General features: G+C 38.4%; 1 protein-coding gene across 8 annotated transcripts in view; it reads right to left on the minus strand.

Annotated features, from left to right (window-relative positions):
• Positions 1-1521: 1521 nt before the first annotated feature.
• Positions 1522-17127, minus strand: part of CYLD (CYLD lysine 63 deubiquitinase) — a 67682-nt gene continuing 52076 nt past the window's right edge. For 5 of the 8 annotated variants that reach the window (XM_040253451.1, XM_040253446.1, XM_040253452.1 and 2 more), the window contains 5 exons: positions 10893-11025; positions 9920-10028; positions 8737-8855; positions 8247-8463; positions 6041-6614 (listed from right to left, as the gene is read on the minus strand). In XM_040253451.1, coding sequence (XP_040109385.1) covers positions 6430-6614; positions 8247-8463; positions 8737-8855; positions 9920-10028; positions 10893-11025 — 763 coding nt within the window. In that variant the 3' untranslated portion in view covers positions 6041-6429. Of the gene's footprint in view, positions 6615-8246; positions 8464-8736; positions 8856-9919; positions 10029-10892; positions 11026-17127 lie in introns of all 8 variants that reach the window. The other 3 variants (XM_040253449.1, XM_040253453.1, XM_040253445.1) reach the window with 2 other exon arrangements.

Consider the following 17127-nt stretch of genomic DNA (forward strand, 5'->3'; position numbering starts at 1 on the left):
CTAACGTAAGGAGCTGTGAAAAAGACCATGTGCCTGGTGGTGGTGTCACTGAGTAAGGACCCTGTGGAAACTTCCTGGGACAACCCCCTCCCCATATCCTCTGCTTTAGCTCCTCTATGAAGTACCCAGATAACAGTATCTGACGCAGACTTTGAGTTTTTCCGATGCTAAAACCACTGCCAAGTGAAAAAAATTAACTGCTTGATGCTCATGAGCACATAGCCCGCAGACCTTCTGGTGCCTAAGGACTGATGATGTAATCTTCCTCACCATCATCCAATCAGAGAATTGTACATGAACTTATTGCATGCCCTGTGACCTGCCCCTCCCTTACATGGCTTTTAAAATTGCTTTGCTGAAACATTTGAGGAGTTTGGGGTTTTGTGGGGGCACAAGCCACCCTTTCTCCTTGCATGGCCCTGCAATGGACTTTTTTCTGCTCCAAACTCCTGTGTTTCGGTTTGTTTGGCCTCACTGTGCATCAGGCACAGGAACTTGGGTTCGGGAGCACCATCTGCAGATCCTAGTGGCTTGAGTGGGCACATGCTAGAAGCATCTGAAACGCCTCGATCCATGAATGAATTCAGTGTGCAGTCAGAACCGAGAACTGCTGCTGTAGGCCACGCATCCCTTCCTCAGGAAGATGAGGGACAATTGGCCTCAGCAAGTCAGGAAAGGAGCAGGGACCAGGCCCCAGGAGAAGAGGCCTAGAGAGGCAATGGTCCTCTGCCAGCCTGTCAGCCAGCCTCCAACAAGGTCTGGTCTTGATTGCCCACACCCACAGGTGGGCACAAGTATATGAACGATCACTGTGGCACTAACACACCCCCAGAGAATTAGAAAGGATGGGATCTATGAAAAAGCATGCCAACCCTAGAGTATGAACAAAGGAAAATCAGAATGATGTTCAAATAGCCAAGTTTCATTATCACCAATACGTCATTTGGCTGTGGATTTCTAAGTAGGAAAGTTCTTGAATGTATTGTATTAATACGAATATTGCCAGCTCGGACCATTCTAGCTTTCCTACCTTGGCATAACAAGAGACTGAAACTCTACAAGCAGTAATTCCTGAAGAAAACTTATTACATCAGTTACCTGATATAGCATCATGTAATCATCTCTCTGGATTATACAGAAAAGTAGTGTTTTTAATTGTCTCCTTGGCAGCTATGAGGGATCAAGACACAGTATTCTATAGTCGACAGCTTTGGCCCAATTTAAGAGATGAACAACTCTTGGTTGGATTAGAGACTGGCAGAACTGAGCTTTAATTAGGATCAGAGCTTGGTGGTGCCAACTTATTTCAAGAAATTACACAAAATCATGATGCCAGGAGGGAACCCAGAGACCACTGGCACATCTCCCAGGAAAAGTCTATGTTTTCTAAAACAAGCACAATTATGACAGAGATTTGATGAAGACACAGGTGTGCCTGGTACCACATTTTCCTAAAGCAGTGTTCCTCTATTCCAGTCTTCCCATAACCCAAAGCCCTTCCCCAAAGAAATCAAGAAAAACAACCATAAAAATTTAATTTTAATGATACAGAAATAGTATATAGTACATTTCTTTCCACAGCAGCACTTCAATCATCTCTAAAAAATTTAACAAAATTAAGGCTAAATCAGAGCAATCTGATAATAAAGGGATATTTTATGTGGTTTTACTTTTAAAGAATGTCTTCATAAATATAGAATGTTCATCAGGCAAAAAAAAAAAAAAAAAAAAAAAGAACAAGATACCAAATATGGGAAATGCAATATAAAATGTGCTCCTTTATACCAGCTTCTAACAACCATGACTCCCCCGGGAAGTTCCAAACGGGATTTTTTTTTTTTTAATGAATGTTTATGACAGGATACTAATACTTTCTGGAGTACTACAAGCCATTTTTTAAAATGAAACCAAGAACAGTTGAGTCTCCCACACAATCTCTTGAAAAACTAAAAAGCGGAAGTGGACAGGGTTTTAAAGTGCAAGAGAATTACATCTGAGTCTGTGGAGCTCCAAAGGAGGATGCCTCTGGACCTGGCCTTTCCCCGAAACCTGTGTTATAAGAAGACTTTCAAATACGGTAAACAAAAACGGCATCGCTGACAAGACAGTCAGGAAAGCAAATGGATTTCTTGAATGACCTGCTCCAAACACTGACATTTATTGTGAGCAGGAAGAAGGCATGTCTTTCTTTTCCCTCTTTTCATTATCCTTGGCCATATGTGCTGGTTAGCTTTTTACTACCACTTTCAAACTCAAGAGAGACCCTTCGGCTGTTTCAGGATTTAGACTAAGATAAAGAATCTTTTTCCCCCCTATTTTTCCTCCAATAAAGCTTCTGAAAGGAAACTAGACAATGCAACGCTGTCTCGCTGCAAGAAGCCTGGCTCTCTGAAGTCCAGTCTCCGAGCAGTGACACAGCCTGGGAGGCAGAGGAGAACCCACCTTTACAGCCCCCAGCGGGTACCAAACCTGCTCTCAGGATGGCCTTCCATCCTCCACCCTCTCTCTCTTGCATCTTAGTATTCACCTGAATATTTCCATCTTAATATGCTCTCCTCCTTCTCCACCCTCACTTGCCTTGGGGAATTCAAGTATTATTTTCATTGAAGAATTGTGGGTGTGTTAACATCACCATCCCCCTAGAAAAGGCAGTCTTATTCTTCACTATGAACCTACAGTCCCCCTACTTGAACAAGGACATTTTACTTTATGACAAAAAATCTTCCCATATTAGAGTTAAAATTTTCATCATAAAGTAGCAGCTAGTTAAGTCTACTTTTTTTTAACTTTGCATAACAATTTCATTTTTCCATTTCTTTGGTTTCCAGAACCTCAATTTCCCCTACAGAAACTAAATGAAGGGTAAATTTCCAGGTAAGTAACATCCTCTTCAGTCTCAAGAGGGTTCCTAAGATGGCTAAAACCTCTAGGAAACAGTGGGCTGAGGCATTGATACTAAAATGCATTTCTTATATGAATTCACATGTAAAAACAGAAAAACAATATGACAAATATACAATTACCCACATGTATGTGGAGTAATTAATACAACAACATTCTATGACCACACAACCACATAAAGAAAAGGTATTTTCGAGATCTTTCAGTTCAGTGTTTTTCCAATCTGGCTGATGATCACTCTCAGGGTCACCTGTGGTGGGGCGGGTGGGGGTGGATGGACATTTTGGGTCTAGGGAATAGGGTCTACCGTTTGTGAAGTCAGATCCAGCAGGCATGGCCGAGGACCCAGAAATTTGTCTTCCTTTCCTGTAGGATTCAATAGTCCCACCCCCTTGCCATACAGAGGAAGACATTGAGGCCCAGAGAACTCAAGACGTTGCCCAAGACTAATAAAGCGAGAAACAGAGAAAGGGCTGGACCAGCTCTTGTCCCCTCGTCCACCACTTCTGTCACATCTCACTGCCTCCCAGAGCCCCCCAACCAGGCGCCCTTACACTTAGGCTAAGAAGCCTTTAGGAGACATTCTGTCGTTGGAAGCAGGTGGTAATCTGCTCGAGGACAGGTGCCATGTCTCATGTTCCTTTTGACACAATCTTAGGTAACAAGTGTCTAAGAAATACTTGTTGGCAGACAGTCCCTCAGCGACGGCCTAATTCTGTCTTCTCTCACACCTCTGCCTACAATCATCGACACAGATGCAAGGTCATCTAGCTGGATATTGAGATCCATCAGAAGACAACAGTAACATCTCTTAATTTACGAAGGTGCCATGTTCACACAACAGGAATTTGAATGACAATGCATAAGATTAATTACATCTTTCCCTTGTTCCTGAATTATGTGAATGAGGTGAAAAGAAAAAAAAAAGTGAATCCATGGGATAGAAAGAAGCTATTTACCTACAACTTTTGGCAAATATGAATTACAAAAATCCTAAACTATTCTAAGGAAATTATCCTTAGCAATTGTAACAATTTTATGTTATTGAGTTTTCTGTCTCTCTTGGTTTGCAATGTGTATTTCCAGTTTTACAAAACATTCTTTTGTGGTTGGAGTCAAACTCTTTCATAAAGCTGATAGCAATGGGTTGAACACATTATGAAACGGGTGCCCTCCCTCCCCCTCTCCCATACATATAAATTCCACACACAAACACACACGTGTGTATTCAATGGAGGTGGGGGAACATGACTTGTTTTATAAATAAGATGATTTTACTATATTGCCATCTTGATTGTACATATGATATGGAAGAAAGGATAACAGAAACATTTAAAAGACCAATAGAAAAATATGAAAGAAAATTTAAGGCTAAAAAGTAAGTCGACAGGCACATGGGTCACTGGTGCCACACAGCCCAGCCCTGCCTGTGCCCACCTGACACACAGGGCTCTGTGGGAGCAGCAACAAGAAAGGGTTGCTGATGGGGTGTGGGGGGCGGTGCTGGAGAGGGGACACCCAGGGCCTGGAAGGACCCTTACCTCTAGAGAACCATCACAGTGGGCCCTGCATCCCTTTACTGGATGCTCCCTCCCCAGCTAATATTAAAAGAACAGGAAGCTCTACTTGAAGAAACTGTCCTAGAAATGGTTTATGGAAGAGGTCCCTCCCTCTAGAAAGTGCCTCCACACCCTACCCACAGGAAATAAGCATACAACCCCACAAGTCCTCTTCAAGTCTTCTGCCACAAGGAGCTGAGCAGGACTAACCTTCAACTTGTGTTTTAATTTTTACAGGAAAGGAACTGTCTTCTCTTAATTTTAACTGTTAAATCCAGTCTTCCTAGATATAGAGTCCTAATCATTTCTCTAGAGAGCCTTTTAAGATCACACTGATAAGCTCCTACATCCATGTATTCATCCAACATGTACTGATTAAGGGGTGACTGGACTTGTGGAAAGTCAGGGCTAGAGGGAACCTTAGGCATCTTGCCCCCCAGGCTCCTCATTAACCCCAGGGTGATGGGGTGGGGCTGGTCCCAATCTCTCTAGACCTAGTATCCTGATCACCAGTCAACCTAGGTACTAAGCAAAACTTCATGCAAAAGTTATGTACTTTTTTCATTTCAAAAATGAAAAAAGTATGACAAAATTTTCTGTACTTTATGATTCATAATAATGAATCCTAGCTAATAAATACTAGGAAAATGGAATGACAAAACCAAAGGGTAAATACGACTTTAAAAAGAAATAATTGCAGGGTTTCCAAAGATTCGTTCCCTTCTTTTGGACATTCAGTGTTTTCTGAAGTCATATGCTAGACACACATGACAACCTCTGCCTTTCCATGCAATTAGGAAGTCATTCCACAGAGACACCATCGCCACACAACATGCCTCACAGCACTGACACAGACAACCTATGCTGCTAGTGTACAACAGACACACACTACAGGTTATTAGCTACGGAAACATCCATTTTCTACTTATTGAATCAGGAGGAAGGCAAAGCTGCTGCTAACATTTCAATAAAATATCTGGTTCGTAACTGTCATTATCTCAAGGGATATCAGACTGAACTTAATGCGGGGACTGATCTAAGTTCTAGACGGTCTTATCTAAGATAGTAGAGGTTGAGACAGCCAATACATCTCTTCAGAGAAATTTCAGTGAGTGATTCTATATGACCAATTCATTTTCCTATTAACCTTATATTTGTACAAATATATTTATCACCCCAACTCTTTAATAAAATTTACTGTGCCCCACTGCATAATAGAGTCTTTAAAAAAGAAAAGAAAGCTGTTAGCTGACAGTTCCTACTATGAATGGAGAGCTTCAATTGCTGTATATGTGAATACCCCAGGAAAACTACATCAAAAATGGACATTTCATGACAAAAATCACTCATTTATCTCAAAACCAGAACAAACAGAAAACACCATTGAGGAAATTTAAATACTTTTGTGACCACTACCACAGAAACACAGAAACTCAGATTGCAGACATGCAGGAATCGGCACTAGAAAGGGAAGAATTAACAAATCAAACTCAAAACAACTTTAATCACTGGATTGAAAGTAGACTCAATAAAACCAAAGTATATCCTCCTCAAGGCAACAATTAGCTACAAAGGAAAAATGATTTCATAATCTTGGTCCATGAAGAAGAAACATTTATTTACATTCTCAATGGACTAAAGGAGGTTTTAAACTGTCACAATTAAAATTTTATGCTTCCAAAAATATCTTATGATCAATGCACTTAACTTAAAGCTTCAGGTATTAATAACTTCATTTAGACTTCTTAAAAAACCAACACAAACATACTTTCTAGAGTGCAAAATGCTTATTAAATACTTTAGTAACACAAAAGCAATTTGTTTTTAAACACAGGAATCCTGCGTTGAAGGATCATCACCACAAAGACATCCATTGCCGGCAATGGACGCTGAGCAGAACTGCCAGCTCAAGTGAGATGCAACATGAAAACTGTGTGTTTGATTTCTGCACCCGTCCAGATGACCCTGTTTATTTGTACAGACTCATGGTTGGACTCTGGTACATGCACATGTATGCATCACAGAGAAGTCTTCGTGCACAGCCTTGGATTCTTCTGGAGTCCAAGGAATGCAGATCATCGAGAGACATTTTCAAGTACTCTCCTACTTCTGGGCATGGGGTAACTTGAGGAATGTTGAAGCCATTCTGACCACCTATAGAGAAAAGGAAGAGCCGTATTGAGGGCAGTGAAGTTATAAACACTTTTGCTGCCCTGCCCCACCAAAGTAACTTTAAAATTCTGTAATTTAGTTAACGCTAATTTCCAGGATCAGAAAGACCTCATTTTATTTCTGATTTCTAGAAGTCCTCTGTTTAATTCTTGACAGTCTCACTTCTTGGTTTCTGAAAGGATTCTGGGACCAACAATGAATATAATTGGTCAAAAGATATATATCCTGAGCAAAGTCCAAAATCTACTTCCCAGGTTTCTCAGTGCATTCAGTCAAGGAATAATGTCACCAACACATGTGCACACACATTTAACTCTTCACATTCCCAAACCCCTTCCTGGACACAAGCACCCCTGTTTGCTTTACCATAAGCCTGGCCAGTTTAGAGCAGATCTAGTAGCTTAAAGTAGATCTAGTAAAATGAATACTATTTTATTCCCCTAAGTTTAAAAAACATATTTGTGTAACTCTATCAAGGTTCTGTTTTACGTTTCATTAGACAGCATGAGGATATAAAGCATGGTTTTAGGGACCCCAGGAAAGGTTCTTCTGCTTTAGCCTCCCAATGGCTTTTCTAAAAATATCTGGAACCCCTGTGCTTTTGAATTTCATGCTTAAATGCAAATTTTAACTGGGCTAGGGACATATTTACAGATGGAGCTGTGCTATATCAAATGTCTGAATGCTGAGAAAATGTTGAGAACCCATGAGGCAGAGCTTGGGCATATGATCAAGAGGTGGCCACAAGGGGGTGTCCTAGGTCACTAGGGGACCACACCAGAAGACTTGGGTCCTGGAGTGTGAGAGTGGCTAAAGGAAAAACGGGGTATGGAAGAACTGGAGGGATATGGAAGTCATATTCCCACAGCTTTGCCTAGGGCTGATCCTAATCTGTAAACTCCAAACAGGCAGGAGTACAGCTGTTTTGACAACTGCTTCATTTTTGAAACCTACTAGAGCCCTGGGCACTTCATATGCACTCATTAGGTATTTGTTAAATAATGACGAAACATCCTAGAAAGCAGCCTAGAAGGTGCAGTATATTCCCCAGTTCAGGAAGAAAGACATTATACATAGAATAAGCTTATTTTTCCAAAGAAGACATTTACTTCTATTCTTAGCTTTGTCATTTAGAAGACACATGGTTTAGTATATAAAAGAACATAAGCACTGAATTTAAAAAGACTGAATTAAATACATGCTCTGAGACCTTAGGCACCTTAAATCTCAGCTTTAGTAAGACAAAAATAGGAACCACTCCCATTTTGCCCCTTCCAGAGAGCTTGGCACAGAAGTACTTAAGAAATGATGACTACAGTACAGAAAATGAGAGGAGCCCAAAAGTCAAGGACAACAAAGTAGAAAAAAAAACTCTCAGCCTTAAAGGAAAAAAATCTGATTCCTTTTTTTTTTTTTTTTTAAAGACTATGCATGTCAAACTATCACAACAATACTATTCCTTAGTTTCGTAGCAAGGCTGTTAATGCATCACCAAGATAATCCTGAACAGCTTTTCCCAACACTGTTTTGTTACTCAGAACAGGCTAGCCCACTACAACTATCCCACTACAAACTCAAATATAGCCACATGTGGAAGAAAGGTCTGTAAAGTACCATCCCGATCAGCCATGCTGTCGAAGAAGAGCCAGGCAGAGTCGTCTTTCCCGTACTTCACAAAAGCGACATAGTGGCTTGTTTCTATGCAGAGGACAGCAAATAACTCCATCTTCTGGCAGGGGATGCAGCCGTGTCTCCAGTCCCAGTCAGGCAGATCTTTGGGAAGTGACACTGGGTTGTATTTATGATTCACCCTCTTGGGATGAAGGTGGACCTATAACAGAACATGGAAAGAAAGCCATTAAGGAGCCAAACTCAATGTTTGAAGGGAATGGACTCCACTTACTCTAATGGAATATGTCCCTATAAATAGCAACTGAGTACCCCATGGAAATCCATCAAATAAACAGAAGAAGCATACCCCTTAATTATGAATTTTTTTAAGTTAATTATGATTTTGAAAACTTTTCTAAACCTGAAATCTGGTTCAACTACAAATGATTTATTATTTATTAAGAGAATATCCATTAAGTGAAGTCAAACTTACTTGAGCATTGCAGGTTTTACAAAACTGCTTGATTTTGCCAGCTGAGATGTCAGGATCATCATAGCATTCTCTACACTCATACATCGCAAGCCCTCCACATATCCGACACTGCCTGGGGGCTGAAAAGGGTGGGATGTGGGGGAGTTAAGGGATCTTTTACAAAGCATTCTTTTATTTTAAAAGATTAAAAAGAAAAATTAAGTTTTAAAAAGGATAATGCTCATGGACTCAATAAAGTCTATCCCTCCCCACCCCCATAAAGTTTAAATTGGATTTCATAGGATTCAAAATATTTGTAAAGACATTTTCTCTGACCAAATGACTTTAAAAAAAAACACACTCTAGAGTGTTCCTCCTGATTATAAAACTTCTACTGATGAATGTGCTAAGACACAAGAGAACATACAGAAGAAAACTGAAAGCATCTACAATTTAAGTTAGCAAGAGATAACCACTCTTGTAATTTCTCTTATAACTTTATATCTGCATACTTAACATAACTCAGTGTGTGTGTGTAGCTCCTCTTGTAGACAATATCAACATACTTTTTCACTTAACATTACATCATGACCACTTTCATATAAAACTGGTCTTCAAAAACATGAATTTGAATAGCAGTACTTATGCTGTACAGATACACTGTAATTCACTTAACTACTCTCCTTTAGTTAACATATAGAGTGCTTCTAATTTCTTATTCATAAATATATTTGCATATGAAATCTTGATTTACATGCCTGATTTTTTTCAGAACAAATTTCTAGTGTAATATTTCCAAGTTCTTCAGACAGCAAATTGTCTTTAAGAAAACTTGTATCCTGTTAGACTCATTCTGGAGAAGACAATGGCACCCCACTCCAGTACTCTTGCCTGGAAAATCCCATGGATGGAGGAGCCTGGTAGGCTGCAGTCCATGGAGTCGCTAAGAGTCAGACACGACTAAACAACTTCACTTTCACTTTTCACCTTCATGCATTGGAAAAGGAAATGGCAACCCACTCCAGTGTTCTTGCCTAGAGAATCCCAGGGATGGGGGAGCCTGGTGAGCTGCCATCTACGGGGTCGCACAGAGTTGGACACGACTGAAGCAACTTAGCAGCAGTTAGCAGACTCTTATTCACAATTAATGTGAATGACCTGATAGATTATTGTTGAAAAACAAACTAAAAAATCTTATACTTACTGTCTTCAAGTAAATCTGTTATATTTAGTTCCAGAGAAGGAAAAATTTTTTTAAATAGTTTAAAGTCTTTTCCAAATCGAGGCATCTGAATAATCAGACATGATGGTGCCTTAAAAAAAAAAAAAAGATATATATAATTTTAGAATCAAAACACTGATAAATTTCCCTGAAATTCCCCCAAAATAGTCATGGTTATCAAACCAAGCAGTGGTTCCACCGTTACATGGATGGCCTGTAAAATGGGATCTGCAAGTGAACACAGAGTATGAAGGCAGAGCACCAAAGAGCCACAAGCCTCAAGTAGTCCAAGATGTATGGACACATGGACAGACAGGTCCGGCAGTTCAACCACCTGGGGTCTCAAAGAATATGATGACTGTGCAGAGTAACATTCTACTTTGGGTTTATATTTTTCAAAAGGTTTCAGAAAAATTGTTTTTGCAAGTATAATTAAGAAATTCATCACTAAAGGACACTATTCCTTATATTTCAACAAATAAATAATGGTAGCTATTAAGGTTTTATCAGATCATCCCTTTAAAAATGGATACAACGAAAATGAGCCATAGTGTGTGCTACTAAGATCATGAAGATACTCAGTAAAAGAAAAGTAAATTATATTACTTGTTCATTTACAACAAGTGAGTTTTGTCTTTCATTGACAGGAAAACCACAAACCCTCACAATCTTTTTTGCTCTAAGATACTTAAATGTTTTCAAGTTACAAATCAGATTGATATTTTCTTTGGCACCAAAAATCTAAAAAGTTCAATCTTAGTATTTTCTTCTAAGTTCAATTTAAAGTATTTTCTACAAGGACAAAGTTGAAGCATGGCATAATTTTTAAATTTGTGTTAACAGTTTGTGTTTATAACTGTTCTCAGTGTGTTAAAAGCAATAGTTATTGAAGTAATGGTTTTCTTAAGAAGCCTAAGGACTTGAATATAAAATATAGTAAGTAATTATCACATACCTCAGCAAATTTCAGGTTGCTGTTGATAAAAGACCATTCTAATAACTGCTGAATTGTAGGAACTCCAACTTTCTCATTTTTTTCCATAAAAATCTGATAGAAGTAACAATCTTGTACTTTTTGACCTGCTGATCTAAAAATATGCAGGAAAAAGCCAGATAATTTACTTACGAAATGCATCAGAATGTGAAGTGGTTCTAGGGGCATTTGAGAACACAAAAACTATTGAGAACAGAAATCTGCAACTCTGACAGAACAACAGGGATAAAGACAATCATTTAGATAAAATAATTAAATGTACTTGTGCATAAGAACTTACAAATTATTTATTTTAGTTTTCATACTGAAAGTTTCCTTAGTGATTAGGAGAAAAATAATGTAATAACATCTGCAATCAAAAAGCACTTGTGAATAATGATAACCAGAAGCTAATATCATTGGTTCAACTTTACTGTCCAAAGCTAGAAAACAGTAAATTGCATTTAATGCCTTTAACAGGAAAGTCAGTTCATACATGGCTGAATGGGACAAACCCTTAGAGACCTTCCAGATGGACTAAAGACCTTCCAGACCTTTAGAAATTTTTAATTTCTAAAATGAAGGCCCTGATATCAGGTAAAGGCTCATCCTTCCCAGCAAGTCAAAAGCAGAGCCAGGTGTAAAACCCAGGTGTCCTAACAACTGCTCACTATTCTCTGCACTCAAGCATGTTCTCTTTAGATGGTCACTCATTTATACAACAAGCACCAAGTTAGGACCCACTGTATGCAAAACTCAGTGTTACCCTTACATATTTTCCCTTCTAAATATTTTTACTAGAATGCATGAAAATTCAAGACTAACTGTACCAAAAGAATCAATAATCTTTAAATTTACTACTTACTCTTTTTAGCAGAATTTCTGGGCATAGAATCAGGCAGTTTATAATCAGATTTATAAGTAGATTTCAAGATTTTTAGGGAAAAATATTAACATACACACTAACCTCAGAAACCCTGTTTCCCAAAGCAACTTATACTCTGAAATAAAGACAACTTATTTGGTAACAAAGTAGAAATTCTTGAGAACCCACAACAACAACAACAAAAAAGATAATCAAAAAATCTGAAGGTTATGCTGTACCAATATTTTAATCTATTATTGATGACAATAAAATGCCAGCATTTTTCTGTGAGAGTCAAAACCCATTAAAAAGAATCAACAGGTAACAGAAAAAATAAGACTGGAAACAAAGAAAGCAGAAGTAGTAGAGGTGAGCAGTTACAAAACTCAGAAATATTAATAGTAATAAACGAGAGGGATGGTGGTTGGAGGGAGCACAGAGAAGCAAACATGAGGTGGGAATCAAAAATGAGAATGTAATACCAACAGCTTTGTGATATTTGGACAGAAAACGAGAGGGGGAGGGGAGCGGCAACCACTCACACCTCATAACTAAAGTTCTAGAAGATTAATAATATCCTAGGATGATTAGCTCATCACTGAGAAACACATATATAAGAATTAGAGCAAAATTGACGGTATTGTACAAAACCACACACCTTACATTTCTGTTTATCACCACCCTGCCAAAAAAAAGTAAGAGCAGAAGGATACAAATGTTGTATTAACTTTAAAAGAAAACAGATGTCTAGGGAGGAGATAAAAGTATTCACAGGTTTGTAGGTCTATCTTTGTAACACAGACCATAGTGGGTAGTTGACTCAAATTTTTTACAGATTCTGGATTATCTAGTAATATGGAATATAACATATCCATGTAATAAGAATTCCCAGTTCAGAAGTTGCTGTATAATACAGGGAGCTCAAGCTGATGTTCTGTGATGACCAAGAGGGGTGGGTGGTGGTGGAGGGAGTGGACGGAGGCTCAAGAAGAAGAGGATATATGTATACATATAGCTGATTATATAGGACGATCCCCTGGAGGAGGACATGGCAACCCACTCCAGTATTCTTGCCTGGAGAATCCCATGGACAGAGGAGGCTGGTGGGCTACAGTCCATAGGATCACAAAGAGTCAGACATGACTGAGCAACTTAGGGCACACACGCAGTTGATTCACGCTGTATGGCAGAAACCAACACAACACTGTAAAGCAATTATACTTCAATCAAACATTTAAAAAATAAAAGAAGAATCCCCAGTTCTATGGGTCTACAGTAAGAGGTACTCAATAGTACAATCTGAAGATTCCCTTTTATCTGCTTCCTGATGCTGATTTTTTCCATTATTTTTCCTGGAGTGCTTCACCTCTATCTACTAGATTCTCCCCTTGGTGGCTATAACTTCAGTTTCACTCTAGTACCCCCCACACAATTAGTCATTGCTACTGTTTTTAAGTATGAAAGCTTGATATACCTACATTTACCAATTTCTTGCTTGACTTCCTTGTTTCTTGCATAACATTCCCTTATTCTAAATTTGGTTTTATGTTCCTAAAGTATACCTTGTAATAAGTCTCTGACTGGTAATTCAGTCCTGTTTCTTTCTGCTCAGGAATTTTGCACATTTTTTTTCTTAGAATTTAAGTTTGTCAAAAGTTCTGTAAAATCTTCAGTTATTATCTCTCAAACTGTTGCTGCTTCCCTAATCTCTAGTGATTCCTCTGAGAACTACAATTGGAATTTGTCTTTCATGTCTCTTTTCTTCGTTTTTATCCTTTACTTTTTATAACTCTGTCCCTTTGGGCTACATTCTAGGTAAGTTCTTCAGATCTATCTTCTAAATGAGCAATTCTCTCTTTAGTTTTGCATACTGCCTTCAGTGAGGTATCCTCTCCCAGCCATATCTATATGGCTATACTAAAGTAGGAAATGGCAACCCACTCCAGTTTTCATGCCTGGGAAACTCCATGGGTAGAGGAGTCTGGCTATAGTCCATGGAGTTGCAAAGAGTCAGACACGACTGAGCACAAACACACACACATATGTATAAACCATACATATATAAACTATACACACACACACATATATATACACATATATAAACTATACATACATATAGTTTATTCTATTTATGATAATTTCATCTTATTTTTCTTTGTTATCAAATCTATACTTATCCTCCATAGGTATCTAATTCCTTCTTTATTCTCTTCACCATTTAAAAATATTTCATACTAGGAATATCATTTTAGAATAGTCTCTAAGGTATTCATCTGTTGCATCAACTGACTCTCCCTCAGTCTGAAAGATGGGTCCATGGAGGCAAAGAATGACACTTAGGAGAAAACTGCTAACTTTTAAAGCATCTTTTTTTCATATTTTTATAATCTTTAGTGATTCTCAATATGAAGAGGCTGCTGAAGGGGAAGGAGAGGCAGAGCTTCCCAGGGCCCTCTTGAAACTCCACAATACCTTAGACACTGAGATATATTTCTATATGCACCTGACCCCTCCTCACCCACTCTGAGAATCACTGCAGTATTCATCCTATGTTATTACCAGGAATGCATTACCTCCCCAAGGTGTGATGGGCTACGGAAAAAAAAAAAAAAACTGTTTTAATCATCTGAAATTTACCCCTTCAACATAAAAAACAGAAGTGATTTTTTTCCTCCCAAATTGCCTGCTAAATTTCCTACATTGTGTATTAAACATATTTCCTTCCTAATTTGTATTTGAAGGTTGACATACTGAAATACCACATACAGTTAATTCTATATCTGGGCTTTGTATTCAGTTTTTTCTATTCAGTTTCTAATTGTGTACCGGTATCACACTGCTTTAATGTCTGTTGTGCTATCTTTATAGCTTATAATAGAATTGTTTTTAAAAAACACTACAATGTTTTCACATCTTGTAGAGATTTCTAAAATTGTTTTACAGCATTCCAAAGGAGAGGAAAAGTTAAGATCTTGATTATGTACAAATTATTTTGTAAAAATTAACATGTTAAACTTATTTAATCTTTCTACTTAAATATAATCTTTCTCATTAATTAATCAAATCACTTTTTAGCTCTGGACAACTTTTTAAAATATCTATCTCAATAAAATTGATTTCTTAGAATTTTATACTTTCATGAAGCATGGAATTATCCCTTCTTCATATTTGCTAGTGATAAACAAATACAATTTATTTCTCCATGATTTTATTCTACATGGCCAAATTACAAATTTTTGTATTAATACCACAGTTTCCTCAGTTCTCAAGGATTTTCTAGGTATACATATGTGCATGCTAAGTCACTTCAGTCGTGTCCTACTCTTGTGACCTTATGGACTCTAGTCTGCCAGGCTCCTCTGTCCATGGGATTCTCCAGGCAAGAATACTAGAATGGGTTGCCATGTCCCTCTCCAGGGAATCTTCCTAACCCAGGGATCAAATCTGCATCTCTTATATCTTCTGCATTGGCAGGCAAGTTCTTTGCCACTAGTACCACCTAGGAAGCCCAGGTATACATATAGTTATCACCATATTTGAAGAGATGATAAATATATTCTGTCTTATTTCATTAGCCAGAACTTCCAAAACATTATCAAATTATAACTGCAGTATTGTCCATCAACCCTTCCTTCCTTTCTTTTTACTCATTAACTCAACATTGTCATCAAAGAAAATCACTTGAGACATTGAGATGAGTAAGAATCCTTGTCTGTGTTAGCTTTTAAGGAAATGCAACCTCAAAAATGACAGAATGATCTCAGCTGTTTCCAAGGCAAACTATTTAACATCATCATTTTAATCCAGGTCTATGCCCTAAGCAGTAATGCCAAAGAAGCTGAAGTCGAACGGTTCTATGAAGACCTACAAGACCTTCTAGAACTAACACCAAAAAAAGATGTCGTTTTCATCACAGGCAACTGGAATGCAAAAGGAAAAAGTCAAGAGATAGCTTAGAGTTAACAGGTGAGTTTGGCATTAGGGTACCTTCTAGAATTAACACCAAAAAAAGATGTCCTTTTCATCACAGGCAATTGGAATGCAAAAGGAGAAAGTCAAGAGATAGCTTAGAGTTAACAGGCGAGTTTGGCATTAGGGTACAAGATGAAGCAGGGCAAAGGCTAACAGAGTTTTGTCAAGGGAACACAGTAGTTACCCTTTTCCAACAACACAAGAGACGACTCTACACATGGACATCACCAGATGGTCAATACTAAAATCAGACTGATTAAATTTTTTGCAGCCGAAGATGGAGAAGCTCTATGCTGTCAGCAAAAACAAGACCTGGAGCTGACTATGGCTCCGATCACCAGCTCCTTATTGCAAAATTCAGGCTTAAACTGAAGAAAAGTAGGGAAAACCACTAGGCCATTCAAGTATGACCTAAGTTAAATCCATTATGATTATATAGTGGAGGTGATGATTCAAGGGATTAGATCTGGTAAACAGAGTGCCTGAAGACCTATGGACAGAAGTTTGTAACACAGTATAAGAAGTGGTGACCAAAACCATCCTAAAGAACTATACAAAAAGGTCTCAATGACCTGGACAACCAAGATGGTGTGATCACTCACCTATAGCTATACATCTGGAGTGTGGAATCATGTGGGTCTTAGGTAGTGTTTGTACAATCAAAGCTAATAGAGGTGATGGATTCCAGCTGAGCTATTTCAAATCCCAAAAGATGATGCTGTTAAAGTGCTGCACTCAATATGCCAGCAAATTTGGAAAATTCAGCAGTGGCCACAGGACTGGAAAAGGTCAGTTTTCATTCCAGTCCCTGCTGGGAGCCAGCATGGGAGATCCCACCCATGACAAGGTCATGCGGAGAGGCCTGATGGGCAAGGCGAGCCAGGCTTCAGGGGTTCCCCCTGGGTTTTCCTGAGCATCTACCCCGAAACCAAAATCTGTCTGTTTACTGTCTGCTATACTATACTCTTCTGACATTATCACCTTTTCTCTGGAAAGAGTTAATTCAGAGCTCCAGTTAACAGTCTCCTGCATATAAAAAGAATGTCTCGGCTTAAAACCCCTTTGATGGCTTTCTAATCTATCTGACCGGTCTGCTTTAAAACTTGTGGATTGTTTACAGCCCCCAACTGTGAGAGGCATGAAGCTTAAAACATCTTAAAGATATACAGCCTTTTGGAGCTAAGAATTAGTCTTGTGAAGAGTTTGTTGAGTTAATGTTTGCCACCAGGCCTCCATATCCTTTATCTTTTAGGCACCTGGGAGGATATTAATCAATGTAAATGGGATGCAGAAATAGGAATATAGTAGTTTTGATGTTAGCAATACTAGACTTTTGAGTTAATTAATTTTCTCTTTGTTATAAATCACTGTACTCCTTTT

This window comes from Oryx dammah, unplaced genomic scaffold (genome assembly GCF_014754425.2).
Source record: "Oryx dammah isolate SB20612 unplaced genomic scaffold, SCBI_Odam_1.1 HiC_scaffold_13, whole genome shotgun sequence".
In the NCBI taxonomy this organism is placed as follows: domain Eukaryota; kingdom Metazoa; phylum Chordata; class Mammalia; order Artiodactyla; family Bovidae; genus Oryx; species Oryx dammah.